Raw genomic sequence first — 19,396 nt, forward strand, 5'->3', positions numbered from 1 at the left:
TATATTTAAATGGTTTACTGCTTGCATTTTGTTTATCGCATATTGCTTGTCTTAAATCTTTGGACTTCCTCCTTGTCTGTCGTCTGGTTTTCCCATCTACAACACTGCATTTCAGCAGATTTCCAGTCATGAACTATTTGTTGATGTTGCAGCCTCAGCCAGTTCCTCCAACATTGCGTCATCAGCCCTCGGTTTACTCTCAGAATTAAGCTCTCTCCAGTGAAACCTGTTTTACACTTCCTCTAGCTTGATGAGAAGAGTACTGAGGGCTGAAAAAAAAACTTCAGCTTGTCACCTCTTGTCCAGTTTAGCAGCCTTACAGTGTCCAGATCAAAAATAGTAATGTCCTCATGCAGCACTATGTGATCTGGTATCTGTTTCTCTTTACACACGTCATCTTTGTCTTTATCTGCTTTATATCTGAAAGGACAAGCTGTCCTTACATAAATCACTAAATGATACATAAGTGAAAGAAAAAACAACCTTGAGTCTTTGCATAAACACTAAACTGAGCATTGACCCAAGTTACACATTTAAGAATCATTTCAGCTTCACTTTCTTCTATTATGTTGAATCTTAATTTGCTCTTCTCACCACTTTGGAGCATAAAGGTCAGTCAAGACTGCTGTTTTTTTACTGCCTGTTTTAGAAGTTATTAACCTTGCAGGTGTTGCCAATCCTCTATGTTTTCAGTTTGTATGAATCCTTATATAATTCACAGATTCATCTGGTCCTCCTGTTAAAGCAGTTACATGGTAATATAATGTTGTATATACTGCACACATCATCTCTGTCACGTTCTTCGACTGTTCTAACTCCTATTGTTCAGATATTGTTACATTTACATTTTTTCATTCTTGAACACATTTGACATAAGTTACATGCATGTCACCAATTACACAGATTACTATACAATGTTTAGTGCTAACTTGTTTTTATTGCCTTTCGTCAAACAAATAGTGACAGCGTATTTTACAGAAATCCTCGACATTTTATGGCATGGCAGACAAATGTGGCCTGCATGAAACTCTACTGATGGGTTTTACTGAACTGAAAGGTTAAAATTTAACTGCAGCCCACCTTACTGTGTGCACTCTGTTAGAGTGGAATATTTCACTTACAAAGCATCCATGGTTATTTTGATAACAAGTTTGTCTTAAAACAATTCATAAAGTGATTCATTTTATCTGATATCTGAAAAAAATGAAAACTGCTAATTTCAAAAGCAAGTGCAATTCACATGATCACAAATGACGATATTTAAGTGGGAGGGACAAAAAGCATTTTCAGAGCACCACTTTTGAAGGTTTCTCACAACACTTTGCTGGGAAAATTGTTTGTACAAGAAAATAACCTCAGCAGTGTCTTAAACAAGTCAAATAGCTCAAAGAAATAATAGAAATATTCTATTTTGAGTAAAATCTACAATCAAACAGAAACTGTTTTAAATGAAACCAAGGTATTGAGGAACACCTGTGACAAAACATTTGGCAGGGATTCAAAATACGGCAAAACATACTTAAAAAGGACCATTAAATGCATCAAAAAGTACAATTACAAAGCGGCATAGCTTATACAACAATTATTCTTTTTACATTTTTCTCATTCGAAGAAAAGAACATGAATTCATAACCATTTAAAAAGTCAATAACACAAAAATACAATGTTCTCAAAAATATAATTCCAAATACTTAAAAGGTACACGAGTCATGTACTAAGATGAGGAAGTACTGAACAGGATAGGATGCTGCTTACAATACAACAGGTTGGTATTAATTAACAGTTTCACACACTGAGCAACAAGTGGACAGTCAAAAGTTAAATGAGTGGGAATGCTCTTTTTAAGAACATTTTTAAAAATCAATCCGTTTCCTCTGGTGTGAAAGTGAATCATTTTTACGTAGGAACAAGAAATGAACTATACAGACAGATTTTGTGATCAAAAGGAGAAAATAAATCACAAATTCCCCTGTCTCAACACAATATCCAATTCCAACAAAGAGAAAGAAGAAACTTGACACGTGTTCACATTGGTGATGCTACATCCATGTCCAAAGTGAGTGACTCTGTGGAAAAAATCCAAATACAGGCTATTAATACTAGTTATTGATCAAGCTATTTCTATGAGTGCCCTATGAAAAGTACAAGTAGTGTGTGTATGTGCACTAGGGCTGCTTAATTATGACAAAAATTATAATAAAAAAAAACTTGCATCAAATAAGAATGGTGCAACAGTGCATCTCCTACAAAAAAAAAATATATATATAAAATTGTATCTAACACATAAGCTAAATAAAAATAAACATGATGAAATATAAGTGGTTTAACAAGTTAAGTTGTGTTGTGGTGCAGAAATGTATTATGCACTCTTCCCATATTATTTGTCCTACCCTAAATCCAAAAAGCTCAGTAACGGGTAATGATGGTGATGAACGAATTATTTTCATATTGCCCGTATGCAGTTTCAACATTTGGGAAGGTTTTTCACAGGCTGCAGCTACGGGGTGCACGGGCAGCGACATGAGAGCTGTCATGTCGCTGCGCATCAAGAGGAGATTGATTGTCACTTTAGAAGGCGCTAGATTTTGATATGCAGCAGAGTTTTTAATAAGCAGAGCACACAATTTTAACATCATTATTGCAGTCAATCAAGTTCATTTAATTTTGGGAAACCAAAATTGTGATCATGATAAATATTTGATTTATTGTGCAGCCAGAACGTAGACCGTGTGTGTGACTGACTCACCCAAATGTGCTGGATTGGCTTCAGCTTCATTGTGCATCAGGGAGTCGAGGGTGCGGGGCGACATGGGGAACAGGTCACTGGTGTTTCCAGAGTTTGTGCTGTGAAAAAAAACAAACAAGAAGAGACAAATAATTAAATATTAGACACTGAAATGCCCACACATACACTTACACGTGGATTCCTGACATACTGTTTGTGAATTAGTCAAAATATTTTCAATATAACTAGAGTGACAACATCTTCGTCATCCCACTTTACCACAGGTGATAAGCTTAACTAGTAACTTGTGTACATCAGTTTTGTCGTCATCACACTGACCACAGGGCTACTACAAGTAAAAGGGCTGTGGTGAAGCTGCTTTGATGGAGTAATGTTTTTACTCAGTAACCACCGATATGTGAATTAAACAGACTCCTCACAGAAAGATAATTCAACATTTGTGTCAGCGTGCACAGAAGATATAAAATGGGAGGGATCTGTGGTAAAATACTGATACATATACAGATATTAATAATACAATCCATGAATTAGATCAGGAAACAGAGGGCAGATGAGTAGATTTCAGGCAGTGCTGAGCATACTAACACAAAATGCTTAACATTAAATTGATGTTAATACAATGTGACAACAGATGTTGGTTAGTTAGCTGGTGGATCGAAACAGGCCGTTACTCAGGCGTAACCATGTACAATATTATTTTGTTTTTGTCTTTGTTGAAATTGACATGGCTTTGCCTCATCTATTTCATGGAATAGAGGACAAAGTCAACAAAGTTGGGATTTTACAATGCAACATCAGAAAAACATGATTCATAAAATCCTGCTTCCATTATCTTAACATTTTAGACTACTGAAAGATGTATTTATTTAAGACGTCAATCAAGGTCTTATTTTATGATTAATTAATTCAATGACTTTTAAGACTTTTTAAGGATGCGCAGAAACCCTGAATATATCCCATGAATTATACATGTGATGTCAATTTAAAAAACAATTTTGCAAATCAAGATAGTCGCAGTTTGTCGTAATACTACTTAGTTTTGTGTGAAACTGCTCAGTAAACCACATCTCTCGTCTTGCACAATATACTTCACAAACATGGCTGTTATGTTTGCAAAAATGTAACATTATCTTATTGGATATGTTTTATTCATCATCCCCTGATCTTTATACAAGACTCATTGCTAGTGTGAGTACATCCTACTGTGAAACACACGGCCATCCTAGCTTCAGCAAGAGAAAGAATTATGACATCACGTGCAATGTTTTGATGTGTAGTCTTTCTAATTATGGAAAACAATCATTTAAATTGTCAATCACCATATATGTAATTTATGTCATATTTCAAACAGAATCAAAAAATTGTTCGTCTCTCATTGTTGACAACTGTACATATTTTTTTCTAAAATAAAGTCCTGTGGTGGTACATGGGAAGAGGAGAAACTTCTCTCTTTTACGCATCAATTATTTTCCATTAATGATATTATTCTCTGAACAATCCGGTCAATCAATTTTCCTCAAAACCATCAAAAAGAATGTCGTTGACAAATTATGACACATATGTTTGGGAAACGGTGCGACCTGAACCAAATGAAAACTGATGAATGGCAGGTAGATGCTCTTGTATTAGGACAAGAAAAAAGTGGTGGTGGGTTTTGAGAAACAAACAAGGAATAATGAAGGTGGGCGTACTGCACCTATGTCCTTGACACCCACCAAACACACAAACAAAAGTGACAAGATGCACAAACAAAGCCCTACATGCCACCCCCACCCCGAGCGCCTACCCTGGGAATCCGTTCCCAAGCAGCTCACTGTCCGGCAAGTCCATGAACACGGAGGGACACCTACGGAGACAGGTCAGGATCTCACTGAGAAACCTCACAACCCACCAGCACACCATCAAACCCATGACCAACCAAAGCACACATGGCTGACTGGCCTGCGGATACACTCCTCTGATTCACTCCTCCCAGCTCCTTTATTTTGTTGGTTTAGCTCAGATAGCCAATACAAATAACAGTTTGCATAAGAAGCATGGAAGTGAACTCTGGTCAGAAACGCTTGGTGAAGACACAACCTGATGAAGTGTGAACTGAAGTCTGTCTGAATTGAATCTACACATAATCGGGGTTCACAAACCCAGGTGATAGCTCTTCCAGTAACAGAGGTGACTCACAGTGAGAGTTAAAACAGCTTTGTTCTCTTTTCTTTGAACACCTCGCATTGCTTTCTTTATATTTAAAAAGAAATTTTAGAAAAGGAGGTGCAGATCTTTAATAGGAACACTGACAGGGAATCGCTTCTTTTCTTAAATATTTGCTAGAAAGAAGAGCCAGCATAACAGGAGGTCACCGGGTGGCATGAGATTTTCCCCGAAATACTGTCGACTTAAAAATAAGACAGTTACTTACGGAGTAACGCAGATGAACTTTGTCTTCAAGTATGGCTGAATAGCTGTCAGGGAAAAATAAAATGTTAGCACTAAAAAAGGATGACCACAATAAAAAACAAAACAAGATATAACATGCATACTAAGCATTATTTGTTCTTATTGTTATTTATTATTATTCTCTTAAATGATGCATAAAGAACATGGTGGTGACTTACAGCTTGTAGAGTCTCCTCCCATCTCCGGTTCAGGAGCCGCTTCTGGCCTGCAGTACTTTCCAAAAGCTTCATCTTTGGGGATATCAGGGTAAAGGTACACTAGAGGTGAAACCAGGATGTTGGTGGCGTCCATGATCTTGTAGCCCATGATGATGTCGGCAAAAGACATGCTGTTGAGCTGCTGCTTGGTGTAGGGCTCCACTGACTGCATCTGGGTCTTTCCTAGAAACATACAAGAAAGCTTAGTTATCACAAGAGGAAATAAAGTAGATATTGGGAGATTAATTACACAGTAAAAAAAACAAACAAAAAAAACTTACCACTGATGTCTTTCTCCACCCATGTAAATGTAATGCCGCCCTCCTTGCTGCTCTCACTGAAGCGCAACAGAAAAGTGCCAGGAGGTTTAGGACTAAGAATGGCCCTCTCCCTCTCCTTACTGATAAAGCCCATGATATACCTGCAGAAAAGCAAAAGGAAGTTATATGAATAGAGGGTAAATTTTAAAATAGTAAGCCTATTTTAAAGCTGTTGACTACAGCATGTCAAAACACTTAGAGGCGATGCTCGGGGATTTGTACAACAAAGGGCGACCTCTCACCCTTCATTCCACAGTGCCAGGATGTACTTCTTCACCAGGTCAATGATGTTGTCCAGCCACACCCAGAAGGAGAAGCCTTTGCCAGCCATGTTTTCCTGGGAAGAGGAAGGAGAAAAATAACTCGCACTGCAACACAATGGCAAGACAGCAGATTGATCCATATGTGTTTTTTAGTTCAGTACCTTACAGAACTTGGCCCATGTGATCTGACAGCCAGAGTAGTTGACACAGGGTCCTAAATGGACAATAACAGAAAATAAAATCATACATCACTTTATAACACAGTGTTAAGTTAAACATTTTTGGAGATTTTAAGGAATGACACCCAACCTAGTAATTTCTCAGCCAGTGTGGTGAGCTGTTCAATGGTCAGGCCTCTCTTGGTGGTGGAGGAGAATTGCCAGCTTAGGACCTCAGCCACCTGGTCCCATGTCCCCACAGGAGGCTTGGTGAAGAAGTTTACATTCTGTACAGAGACACCCAAGCCAACATAGTTTAAAAACAGCTCTTTTTTTCCCCCACCATTAACAGATATAAAACTGTGAGCCTGTCTGGACCCAATATTAGAATGAATTTCTGTGATCAGAACTCAAGTGGACAGCTGAGAAACATTGCCGTTCAAACCTATCATGTGTCTCCAGCTGAGCACTTGTGTTCAGATTTTTTTTACTGCCCCCTGAAAAGTTATTACGTCCACAGTTTTGTTAGCTGCACTGTAGCACGCTTGCTGCTCATGTTAGCAGTTGTGTTGGTACAGCTGGAGATGTCACTGTCTGCAGAAATTAAAATCATCTCTGTCTATAAGGAAAAAAGAAGGATGGTCACAGAATACTTTGTCCAACTCAACATAAAACAGGTAAGTTAAATAGCACAAACAACCATCACATCCTGCATTGATGACGTTGTTTACACTACAAAACATATGTGGTCAAATGCGTCCCAGAGTACCCCGCCAAGTGGTGTCATTAGTCGGAAATGCCTCTTGGTGGCTGTTCACACCTGTATTAAGTGCTATCCAGTTGTGATCGGATAACCCGAGACACATGCTGATAGCAGGTCTTTACAGGGTGTTTGATGTGGAAACATTCCCCCTCAGAGTTCAGCCCCTTACCACTAGAGTGTGCTGTCTTACCTTTGGGTGATTTGTCAGCATGTTGTACCACAGGATGGAAGCCCAGGCGTTGGGCATCTGGCAGATGTTCGAAATAACTACCACAGGCAGTGAATGAGTCTGCAAAAAAATGTATACATATTATATATAAGCATATAACATTAAGTTATATCATGGCTTGTCAACATTGACTCTTGCACAAATTAAAAAAACCCTCTGCTTCTATTTCAGTACACAGGGCCTAATGCAGGAAGCAATATAAGACAGATTCTTCTTGGTTTTGTTCGTATCTATAGCAGCTCTTACCCTTTGGCAGACGACACGGAGTTCCCCACTACAAATTCAAACTTTTTAAAAACTCATTGGTTCCTACCTCCATCAAACTTTTAAACAACACTTAAGGCTGCAGGTATTGTGCAGTGGATTCCATGATGTTCTAACAGCACAGTTTGTGCAACATGTGTTATGTGCAATGTATGTGCAGTTTGGTACAGCTAGTGCTGTTTTGTTCATATGGGGTGTGTTTTATTGTGACTGTAAAGGCATTTATGGACGCAGCATCTAAGTCCAAGACAAATTTGCCTACGCAGACATTAAAGTATATCATATCGTATCGAATCATATCATATCGTATCGCATCTCATCGTACAAGTTGGGCCTATCTTTCTGGTACCACACTACTTTCTGAATTTCACCAGTGATTTTAGAGTGGTCAAGAGTCCTGTTACCAAGTTACAGAAAACACTCCTTATCATGACAATCCACAAATTGTTCGTTAAGTGTAAAGAAACCAACATAAAAGAGACACAAGAATATCATGTTATCAAAAATAGATTATTTTATGTCAAGAGTAATGACTATGAATAGATTATTAAATTTGTGGGCTAAAGAAACATTATTCAGCTGAATGACATACATACTGCTCTAAGATGCTTTGGACAGGCCTCCTGTCATCCTTCAGTTGTTGAGTGCTTGGCTTGGGCAATGAATTTTTGTTTCAATTTTCATGTCAAACCACTGTATTCTAATTTCAGTAACTGTGCGTTCCTGTGCTGACACAGCATTTACAGCACCACAGATGCTTTGAATTGCTGGGTATTTGGTTTTCCTGTCACACCACTACTGATGCTCTGGAAAATCATGTTTACTTTGTTTAAGTTTATTAAACCGTACGTCGATTTCACTACTGCAGATGCATAATACTACTTTTACAGCCAGAGGACATGCTGTTGTTCTTAGCATAAGATATTATGATAGTGTAAGGTTTGTACTTTCTCTAGAGACCCAAACAGACATTTCACACCAAGATCTGGGCTGGATTTGTGAATATGATGAATGATAATATGTCTAATGGCCACATAAGATGCATGTTTTAGTGTTGTTAGTTGTAGTGTTAGTTGTTTTGGCTAAATGTTTAAGTTCTTGCTTAGTTTCTTACATCTTGGTCAAAATAAACAAGAATAAATGCAGATTAACTAGTTTGTATAATAATCCTGGGTCAGGTCAATGACTCATTTGTATACAGGTGTCAAAGAACAAGGCTGCTGTATCTTTACATTTTCGTCCACTTCTGGTGTTATATGAAAATGAGAATCCGGAAACAAGTTCATGACAGAGATAGTGACTAATACTGACCTCCAAATCGATCTTCAGGCCTTGATGATAGACTTCTGTCTCAAACGTGATAAGATGGAGCTCCTCTGTGACGATCAAAGAGGCCTAGAGAAAACAGATTATTCAAACCTCTACAGGACGAAACATTAACTGTATGGATACACTGCTCATGTGTATCAAATTTCAAGAAAACTGTTTACTGTAGATGTTAAACCACAAAATGTATCATCCCCACAAATATAGGCTGAATATAATGCAGATTATTTAACAGCATTAATTTACATTATTCTCGTGAAATGTGTCAAAATAGTACTTACATCACTATTGGTCCGACCACCATTACCACACCTCTGCTCTCTCAGGGTCTGTAACAAACAGGAAATTAGTGCTCTACAGCAAGCTTTTATCGGAGAGCTTCATCACAGTCATGCTGTAAGAGCTGTGCCTCTATATCTCACCAAGTGTTTAAACTCTGCTGACAGGCTGCCATTGTTGGATTCTTCCATGTTCATAACTTTTGTGTTGGTGCCGAGGATGTTAAACTTTCGTGACCTAAGAAATTAAAAATAGAGCAGAGAGTGAGACTCTTTTCTAATATAACACAAAATAAATGCTCTGGACAAAAAAAGTGTTGTTAAAAAGTGTTATCAAATTCATACCCTCGAATTGCAGCCACATCCCCAGATTCCCTGAAAAACAAATACTTAAAATCAGTCAGTATTTCCTAAAATCTTTATCCATATCAGTGTCTTATCCATAAACACTTCATATAGATGTTAGAAAGGCAGATAAATACAACTCACTTGTCAATGCAAACTTTAATTTTCAGCTGGTAATTGAGTTCAGGAAACTTTACGAGTAACCTAGAAAAAAGAAAAAAGATTTCACAAGAATATACTGAATATATTTTGCACTCTCCATCATATAGGATACACAAAATGTTGCCATTAAAATGTGTAAAAATACGTATGCTCTTTGTGATGCTTAAGCGATGCAAGCTTGCATCTTACCTGACTTTATTTGTGAACTGCACGCCTGTTTTTATAACCAGAGGCCTGTCTGGATGCATGGGCATACAGGGCTGTCTTTCAACCACAAAAGCACTAAAAGACAGAATAGATTGTGTTAGAAAGACAAATTCCAGTAAATATCCCAACAACAACCTATGGTGGAGAAACCTGAAAGTTGATTTACAATTAATTGCAACTTTTAAGAACGTCTCACAGACTCCCTTCAGAGAATTGAGATGGCTCAGATGTCATCACAGTTGCTGAATGAAGACAGTAAGATGCGACTAAAAGCTCAGGATCAGTAATAAGTGTGACTTTTATTGTTCCTTGTTCCTATGTGACCACAATAATGCTTGCAAAAAAAGGACTGTATGGCGGCACGGTACATTTTTGTTTCATACGGTACCTCTTCATCAGGTTTCTGAACAAATCCACTATCTTCTCCTCCAGGGCGGGCCGGTGCTGGATGATGGGGTCTCCTTTGTAGGACACCTTCTGCTGAAGCTCCTCCAGCTTCTTGATCTGCTGACGGATTTGAAGCTGGGACTCAGCCAAAGATGTGATCCTGGTTGGAAAATTATACCCAGTTTAACATAAAACATAAAATAGAGAAGAGCAGAGCCCAAACTCCAGAGTCAGTGTTAAGCAAAATATTATTTTTATGGTACAAAAGCCCAACAATACTTATTAGATACTTTGATCAGAACTGTACTTATACTACTTCTTATAATGACTTGATGATTTGGCCATGAAAAGATTACTGCCCTTCTTAAAGTTTGTATAAACATCTCGACCATTTGTGCTCAAAAGATATTTTTCATATATTTTAATGTATTCCATCTGACTACAGTCATCAAAATGAACATTTAAACATGTTTACTTAAGCAGGAAAAGGAAATGCACATGCAGAATGAAAAAATTAATCCCTGAGGGGAAATTCCATTTTTTTTCACTTTGTCATTTTTACACAGGCCCGAAATACACACACACACAAACAGGACAAATTCAAATTAATTAAATTAATTAAAAGGAGGGATCGCAGAGTGAGAAGGCTGCCTTTCGTTCCCAGGCCAAGTCATTTAATGATATTTAAGAACTGAGCTACTGTCGCCCCAAGAAAAGGAAAAAAAAATAAGGGAAATGTTCTCTTCCAGCAAAGCATTATATTACTGGTGCATCCAAAGACAACAGTTGCATCTGCTCGTATGTTATCAGACACTTCACAGGCAGAATGATAGTATTTGAACTAACTTGTTTAAATACAGTTATAATTATCAGAAAACACATATTTTGTTTTTTTAAAGGCATTTTAATATAATCGATTGATTACTCATGTGACCAATGATTGATTTAGCAAATTGCAAAAGTGGTTACCATGTTTCGAGGCGGTCCAGGCAGATGTTAGGTGGACCTCCAATACAGGCAATTTGCTGCCTTCTCTTCCAGTCGGCTAATTCTTCATCCGTCAGGTTCTTCTGTACATAATCCATGGCGGTCAACAAGCCTCCCATCTCTGTCACAATTTGCTACAAGATAAGAAGCACAGAACATATTAAACAGTTAATTACACATTGAGGCAGATGTAAATGGTAGCTGCACCACTGCACGGTATGTTACTGTTTCTCAAACGTAACTAAATTTTTAGCATGTAAAATGCAGAATGGAAGACAGCAGTACTTCCAGTTTCACGGCGGTAACGGCATACAACTCTACAGCAGAGTTTCTTCTGCCATTTGTGCTAGTTGACAACCCCAAGGTAGGTGTGAACCTGAAACACACCACCATGAAACTGAAGGTGTTGTTCCATTTGCCAAAAGAAACTCTTCATTAAGTAACAACCTGGTAAAGCAGACACCCACCCTCCTGAGCTGGTCCAGGGCGCTGAGCATCTGCTCGAGCTGAGCCATCTTCTGTCTGGTGGCAGCTGCTTGACTATTTCCATTTAGGTCCTGGGACAACTCTGGACAGAGAGTGGACATGTCTTAGGATTGTCACATGTCATTGCATGTGATTAATTTAACTATTTAGAAAGTGTGCAAATTGGCTTGATTTCTTTGAAAAAAATGGAAAAAGGCAATGAGAGAATTATCAAGAAATGACTCAAATATTAGCAGAAAGTTAGTAAAAAGTTACAGGAAGATTAAGTGAAATTATCCAAAAACCAAAAGAACAAAAACAAGAAATGACCTTTAAAAAGTGCTAAAATAAATAAAAAGAACAAATATAAATGATCATATTTTTCTGTACCTTGATTTTAAATATATAATTATAATAATTCTACATTTAGTTTTCTTGATTTTTTCTTGTTATTTGATAATAATCTAGTAATTCTCTCTATTAGCAAATTTTCCGTTAATTTTCTTTTCACCTTTTACATTTTTTTTTTGCAATGTTCCAGACATTTCATGCCTAGTTACTCATTGCCTTTCTCCCCATGTTTTCGAAAGAAATCAAACCAATCTGCTCACGTTTCAGAGGCTTGAATGCTTATGAAAAGTGTCTGCATGCAGCACGAGAAAACTGATATCAATGCAGGTTTCAAAGGGTTAATCTGTACCAAAAAGCCTTAAGAGTTCATCTGAGACAGGGTTGACCTGAGTTACAGTTTTTCTGGATTGCTGAAACACGCTATATGAAACTGGCACAGCAGAAGTCTGCTCTGCTAAATGCGCTGACACTTTTTAATTTGGTTTCACACATTTTTCACACATTTTTCACACATTTTTCAAGAAGGTTAACAGAGATCTCATGCGAAGACCCAAAACTCTGTATTGGATTGACTGCGTAAAACAAAAATAAAACATTTACTCACAGGTCATAGAAATCACTTGCATTTTTATTGCATAATGATGAATCTCTAATAGACCTGCATGGAACTCGTTTGCACACCTCTTTTATCAACAAACAAAAGAAAAGATGCCACAGCGAAAATGTCTTTTTTATGTAAAGTTTATAAAGTGCAGAGCGCTGCAGGGTTTTATTATCTCTACCAAAATCATCTTTGAAGAGAAAAAAATATAGCTCATGCTATTACAAGCTTGCTTGCCTCTTTTGGCCAAGTATTAACAAATATCATAGGCATACAGCACAAAATCAGGTTGAAGTGGTTCATATTGATGTATTTTTTAATTTTGCTGTCCATTGTGTAATTATTGATTGAAAGAATACTTTAATTGGACAAGTTGTGTTGTTTGATAAAAATATCTGCTTCTGTTGCATGTTTTTACTGTTTTTTTATGTGTTAGGGGACATTTTGCAAACAACATGTATCAACAGTTTTCAAAATTTAACTTCTGAATAGAAAAATGTGTTCAAACAAGTAAGAAAAACTATAGAATGTTACCAACAAATCAATATCACTGTTAAAGCTGAGAACAAAAATTATAACATACCTCCTTGGCTTTTCAGTGTCTTATAATTGAAGTCAAAGTCATCCTGCAAGTTCTCAAGCATTTTCATCTTCTGCTCCATATCCTGAATAAAAACAAGACCGAGTCATGTGGCACAAATCAGTGTTCAGAATCTTTATAATGCATATCTAAATACTTATCGGGAATTCTCTGACGGAAACTCACCTGCACCCGCTTCCTGATGTCTTGGAGGTTGTGCTCCAGGATCTGCTGCTTCTCTGTCACTACTGTCCCAGTGGGATGTGCTGCCTGACCATCCTGCAAGAAGATAAAACACACATTAACATTTAGAACCATGGAGCCAACCCTTTTATGACTGACATGTATCTATAATTTGATTCAAAAGGTATAATATATCACTGCTGTAGTGCCTAAAATTCCTGAAGTAAAGCTATTTGATGTAAGATGAAGATGAAGATGATGCTACATGTTGGTGTAGCTCTTCTTTACCTGTGCAGCAGAGGTGGCAGTCTGCAGCAGTCTTTGCTCCTCCCACAGACAGCGGGCAACAATGCGGGCAATATCCATTGGCTTCTCCAAGTACTTGCTCTGCAGATGCTGTTTAATCCTGCGCAGGTTATGCTGGTAGAGGACATTGTTCTCCTGCAGGAAACGGCTATACTGCTGGTCTATTTCTCCCAAGAGGTTGTGGAAAACAAGTGTGGCATGTGACTCCTTATTGGCAGCATAAGCCCTGATGAACAACAGGATAAGATAATAAGGATTTGATCATTTCTAGTTCCTTCTAACAGCCAAACCCCACTGAAAGTATTTTTAGAAGCATTTTTGAAATCCCTCACTTGTGCCTCTCATCAAACAGATTTTTTAAATATTATTTTATTTTACATTTATATAATGTTATATTATTAAGTGAAACAATCCACAGTAATTACACTTAAAGACTAGTTTTGTTGCACTGAGTGAAGCACAGATAGCTTGTCACAAGTCACATAAATATCCCACTGTATATATTCTGGACCTATTATCTACATTACGTGATCAAGGCTCCCAGTGTGAGCCTTTTTCACTACAGGCAGGATTCCCCCAAGGTGGGAGGGTTAATAAAATCGATGTATCAGTACATAAAATTGCAGTTGATTTCTTCCCATGAAGCCAACATCAAACCTATTCTGTTTCAGTAAATTTCTGCTCCTAGTCAGCCTGGTGAGGGCAGGTTAGCACTGTCACTCAGCTTCCTAAGAGCTGCTGCTTACAGATGGCTGCAGAAGATGGAGTCGGTATTGATTGAATGGCAAGAGGCTTACATTCTGCTCATTTTTAATGTCTTGCTTCAAATGTTGATTCCCCTTAACAGGAGGTAAAAGGAGAATATGCAGTTTGTCACATTCACAGATGCTTTTTGTCTCATAAAAACATTCTGTATCAAATTTGTGGGAGATCACTTCGAGGGAAATTTTTTTTTTTTTCATGATAATTTAAATACAAAATGGAGAGAAAACACTCTTCTGCAGTGCAACTACTTCTGCGATTCAGCCCTCAAAACATACATACACATATCTAAAAAACATCTTAGAAGAAAGCGTCATCACTCCACCCAGAATTGTTCAAGAGCATAATATGTGATACATAATATGCATGGGCTCCCTGTAATGGTGTCAAAAGTGAGGGAGAAGTCATGATAAGGGAGAGGGTAACAGTGAAAGCTAAAACACAATAGCTTTCTACGTGACAAGCTATCAGCAAGTCATGGTAAGTGGCCAACTGCCAAACTGGAGAGAGTGGAGGATAAGAGCAATTTCATGTCAAACGTTAGCAGAGAGAAGAGACAAATTAGTTTTCATAAGAGAGCCCAGGAATTTAATTATTTCTCACCAGTCTTGACTCTCAATCCAAGGGGCCAGGAACTGCCGTAGCTCCATGGGGAAGCTGTCGCTGTACAAGTGGTAGAGCTGCTCCAGATACCTGGTCTCCAGCTGCTGTAACTGGTTCCACTGGGCCATCCTGACTTATACCTCCTCAAACCTACACAAAAAAGATGGGGTGACAATAAATAAAGCCAAGAACATCTTGGAGAAGGCACACCTTTGATAATTATTTTTAAATAAGCGTCAAATGTCATATCTGAATATCACACTCACACTGACCTCAGAGAAATAGCTAAATGTCAGATTTTCTCTGAAAATGATGACAGGCTCTTGGGAGGCCTCCTGTTCAGCACAGCCACTTCCTGTTCACTGAAACACAACGCCTCCACCAAGAAATATAGGCCAACATGAACAGCTGTCAACTCCCTAAGCAGATAGGAACTAATGATCTTTGGCTGAGGATTTGCCCCAACTGCTTTTGCTAAAAACAATGAAAACCACACTTCCTTTTCCCAGCTATATTAGATACAGATATGAAACCAGAGAGACATATCCTTCTATGGTATACAAGACATTTTCATCATACACATTTTCTGAGAAGCAGCTTAGACAATAAATTCAGCTTTCTGCAGGGACACCTATTATTACTGATCAGATCCACATTGTAGGTTCTGCTAGCCGTCTCATCTTACCAACAGCAGGCTACAGTGTCCCCTGGAGAGCTCTAGACTGGACACTAACAATAACCAGACACTCAAATAATCCAACAGAAAGTTGTCTCCCCTTTAGCATCATCCATATTAAATGACCTACTGAGGCATTTGTTTAAACCTCTTACATAACTTCTGAATACTGCTGCATTTTCATCTTTAGTCTCATTAGTCACTAGTTAGGTGCCAAGTGACACTGCTCAACAATGGACAGAATCCCGATTCGACAACAGAAGTGTAGCAAAGCACTGATGACCCTTGACAGCTGATGACTCAGACCTGTTCTTGAACTCTAGTTCTTAGTTCTGTTTCCAGGAGCTGAGGTACTGCTCTTGCTGTCAGAAAGATAGTACTGATAACAAACTCATACAAAAAGTTAAAACAAGTACCTAAATTTGAATTTGACATCTCTCCATGTTTCTGATTCCTGTATAGTGAATTTGATAAACCCCTTTATCATTAGTTTAAGCTTTTCCCGCCTCATTTATATAAATGCGGGAAAAGAGAATTTAAAGCAGCTCTCAATTTAATAAATTTCAAGGTAGCACCACCGTGAACTACAGCCTCAAAATTACAAAGGAGTTATTCACTTTTTATCTAACATAACCTCAACAAAAACTCAACATTATTACATTTACAAAAGATCAAAGTTTTAAAAAAGATGATATCTAGTCTCATAACAGAATAATGATAGAATATTGGGTTATGAGACTAGATATCATCTTAGATTTTGGATATTGTAGTGTCTTTTCTTGGTTTTAAAGGTTACATTACAGTAAAGTAATTTTCTACCAGAATATTCTAGTCGTTTTATTTGACTTGCCCTTATCCACATTACTGATGAATATTCATGAAGAATACGATTGTGTAAATATTTCTGAAAGCACAAACGGTCAACTCTACAGTATTATTGCAATACAGATATTAAGGTATTTTGCTCAAAAATATTGTGATATTCTCCATATCCACCAGCCCTGCACCACAGCAGACACTGTAGCAAGCTTTACCCCAAAGAGCATAGGTGTTACTAATAATATTGGTGTTGGTCTCACACCATTTAGGTGTGAGGCTTAAAATGGCCACTGTGGAAATGTATTACCTAATGTAATGGCCTGTATAATTTTGTACAGATATACCTAATAAACTGGTAACTCAGTGTAAGGTTCAATCTCATACAGATTTGGATTTAGGGCACCCTGAAACAAAAGTATACTTTCTCTCTTTTACCTTTTTTTTGTCCCATGTGGGCAATTTGCAAGGTTCAAAATCAGCATCATCCACTTGCCAAATGCTGATAAAATATGTAAGTGGATGGTACATATGCCTCTCTCACCAGCCTAAAAACAATGGTAATCTATTGGGTGTCAAAGTGTAAAATTTGAACATTCGCTATCCAATTCTATTGATGGAAAAAAAAGTTAATTGTGACCCCTGGAGAGTGAAAAACAAAGCGAAAGAGAGACTAGGAGGGAGAGAGTGAGTATATAAGTTTTACCTATATTAAGTCAATGCCGTGGGAAAACCACAAGAATTCAGTTGCAAAAGTTATTCTCGCTGAAATCATAGGTAAGGGGTTTTATAATATGTAAGAACCATAACACAAATTGTCCTTCAAATGTTACAGTTTCTTTATGACCCATGTTCCTCTTTCAGCGAAATGTGAAAAAGGTGCATCTACTTGGTAAGAATTTCTGGGCATGTGAAAACCCTGAGAGGATCACATCAAAGAGCAGCTGAGTCACTGTCAATGATATGAGGATACACTTCATTTTCTCATCATTTAAATTAGTATTTCCTGCTTTCAAGTGTTGGTGAATATGGGTTAAAAGGAAAAAACAATCTCAAGCTGGTATTTCATTTTCTCTTTCCTTCTCAAGAAACCAGACAAGCCAAGGAAGGAGGAAACTGGGATGCTCACGAGGTTCAATTTACAAACCTCTTCACATAGTGAGATTTTTACCGAATCATCTACTTCCTTAATCATGACTTTCCATGTCTTTCATTTAATAAAGAGTTAATAATAAACTCACCACCTACTGTAAAATAAGTCTCCTCTCTAGGATCCATGCAGGATTACCCATGACCCAGTACAGTTACAGAAGTGGCACAACACTTTTTAATTATTGATTAATAATTATTTAAAACAATGTTTGGTACGAAGTTTATGTCCCATTATTACTGGCTGCTCAATATCAACCACATAATATCAAATGAAAGGGGACAAATATTTAGACAACAAGCTCAAAATGGATCCACAAACTATTTACACATTTTGTCTGGATTACATCAATCTTTAAAAAAGGCATTAGGGAACTTTAGAACAATTAGAAATACTCTAATTTTGCCAAAAACATTGATCCAAATGCCAAGATTAGGTGTTTGCGCAAACATCTCATCTTAAACATCTCTGTCTGAGTTTTGATAGTCAGTGTCTTCGTATACAAGCAGACTTGACCAGTAATTTGCCAGGCCACCTAAACATGTGCTTTTTGTCCAACTTCCAAAGCTTGGTATCACATGACGTGGCCCAAACTTTAAAGGATAATGTGATTCCTTAAATCATGTCACTGAGATTCCAGGAAGTATTTACTTGTGCAAACAAAGAAATCATTAACCATGAATGGCCTCTGTGCACACAGGGGACAACAAAAGTACTACTGTACATGTCATTAAGCAAACTCCTAATGTGTTGCAATACAATCACACTTTGACTCTAATAAAGATTACAGTCAATAGTGTACCAGCCTATCTGACGCACTGTATCACAAAGACTCCATCCCAGTGCAAGTTGTCAGACATGTTGCCCTGCAGATGGATGGGATGGGATGGGCGTGACAACTTAAGGCAAAGACAACAATGACCTGAATTTCATTGGTTCCAAACATGCATCTTAGGCAAGTTTGAGCTATTTTTCAGTCCTGTTTAACGACAAATGACGCATATATGACCATTACTAGACTAGGCCAAATCATACGAGGAAAAAAAAAGAAAGAAAGAACACACAGAACAACCAAAAAAGACGTCCAGTCTTAGTTATAATATAATCAGCCCCATTAGGAGCGAGCAGAACTCAGAAGCTGCAGTTAAAACGCAGTAAGACTTTAACAACTTATGTAACATAGTGGACACAGAATGGCTTCCCCAGCATGAATAACTCATAAGCTACTCACAATGCTGCAATTGTAGCTCAATAGCGTTATGGCAAATAGAGCTTGCCATGCTTTAATGTGGTCTGCAGTAACTTTTTAATGACACTCCCGCCTCAGGTGTAGAAAATTCAGCTTAATTAAATGCCAAAAGCAGAAGTCGCTTTAATATTCGCTTACCTGGCTCGTGGTTAGCTTACTCCTTTGGAAAGTTTCTCCGAAAAAAATAAAAGCTGTAACCCTTTAAACGTTACTTAAAAACACTGACAATATCAGCCAGTGACGACTTTTACGAAAATTTAACACTCACACGCGGGGGAGACCACTGAGGAAAAGGTCGTTACTGTGTTGCTTTTCTTGCCACCACGGGAAACACTTCTACCCTCTCAACGAGCCCATCTCCTACATTGCAGTCTTTCCAGCCAGACAAACCCCACAAACTACTTAAATGGCAGCTCCAACGGCCAATGTGAATCTGTGATTCTGTATTAGCCAATCAGAATACATCTTATACTCACGAGAGGCGGGACTTCACGGTAAGGTTGGTTGAGAACGTCGTGTTTATCGCTGTCGCAACTGCGCTGTTCCCGCCTGTAAACCCTCCCCCTGGGTG

At 37.9% G+C, this 19,396-nt stretch overlaps 1 protein-coding gene across 3 annotated transcripts; it reads right to left on the reverse strand.

The window, feature by feature from the left end:
* Positions 1-917: 917 nt before the first annotated feature.
* On the reverse strand, positions 918-19,200 carry stat3 (signal transducer and activator of transcription 3 (acute-phase response factor)). 3 transcript variants are annotated; one of them, XM_042504189.2, is made up of 24 exons: positions 19,094-19,200; positions 14,935-15,084; positions 13,552-13,795; positions 13,267-13,359; positions 13,084-13,165; positions 11,551-11,651; positions 11,066-11,217; positions 10,098-10,256; positions 9,692-9,784; positions 9,485-9,544; positions 9,341-9,370; positions 9,140-9,233; positions 8,999-9,046; positions 8,703-8,786; positions 7,089-7,187; positions 6,287-6,422; positions 6,139-6,191; positions 5,957-6,051; positions 5,676-5,815; positions 5,356-5,577; positions 5,160-5,202; positions 4,533-4,592; positions 2,747-2,844; positions 918-2,066 (listed from the first exon to the last, which is right to left on the reverse strand). In XM_042504189.2, the coding sequence occupies exons 2-24, from the start codon at positions 15,060-15,062 to the stop codon at positions 2,026-2,028; spliced, it is 2,355 nt and encodes a 784-aa protein (XP_042360123.1). In that variant the 5' UTR covers positions 15,063-15,084; positions 19,094-19,200; the 3' UTR covers positions 918-2,025. The 3 variants fall into 3 exon arrangements, with proteins under 3 accessions (XP_042360123.1, XP_042360122.1, XP_042360124.1); XM_042504188.2 differs by having other exon boundaries at positions 18,964-19,199; XM_042504190.2 differs by lacking the exon at positions 4,533-4,592 and having other exon boundaries at positions 18,964-19,199.
* Positions 19,201-19,396: the final 196 nt, after the last annotated feature.

This window comes from Plectropomus leopardus, chromosome 18 (assembly GCF_026936395.1).
Source record: "Plectropomus leopardus strain MGB_pleo_1.0 chromosome 18, ASM2693639v1, whole genome shotgun sequence".
NCBI lineage: Eukaryota > Metazoa > Chordata > Actinopteri > Perciformes > Serranidae > Plectropomus > Plectropomus leopardus.

Excerpts from the sequence above, each read along its gene's own strand:
- stat3 (XM_042504189.2), bottom strand. The coding sequence starts at position 15,062 with ATGGCCCAGTGGAACCAGTTACAGCAGCTGGAGACCAGGTATCTGGAG. Across the intron at positions 13,796-14,934 it reads TGGATTGAGAGTCAAGACTG|GGCTTATGCTGCCAATAAGG; the intron begins GTGAGAAATAAT and ends GTTGTTCATCAG. Across the intron at positions 10,257-11,065 it reads CTGGACCGCCTCGAAACATG|GATCACATCTTTGGCTGAGT; the intron begins GTAACCACTTTT and ends TTTTCCAACCAG.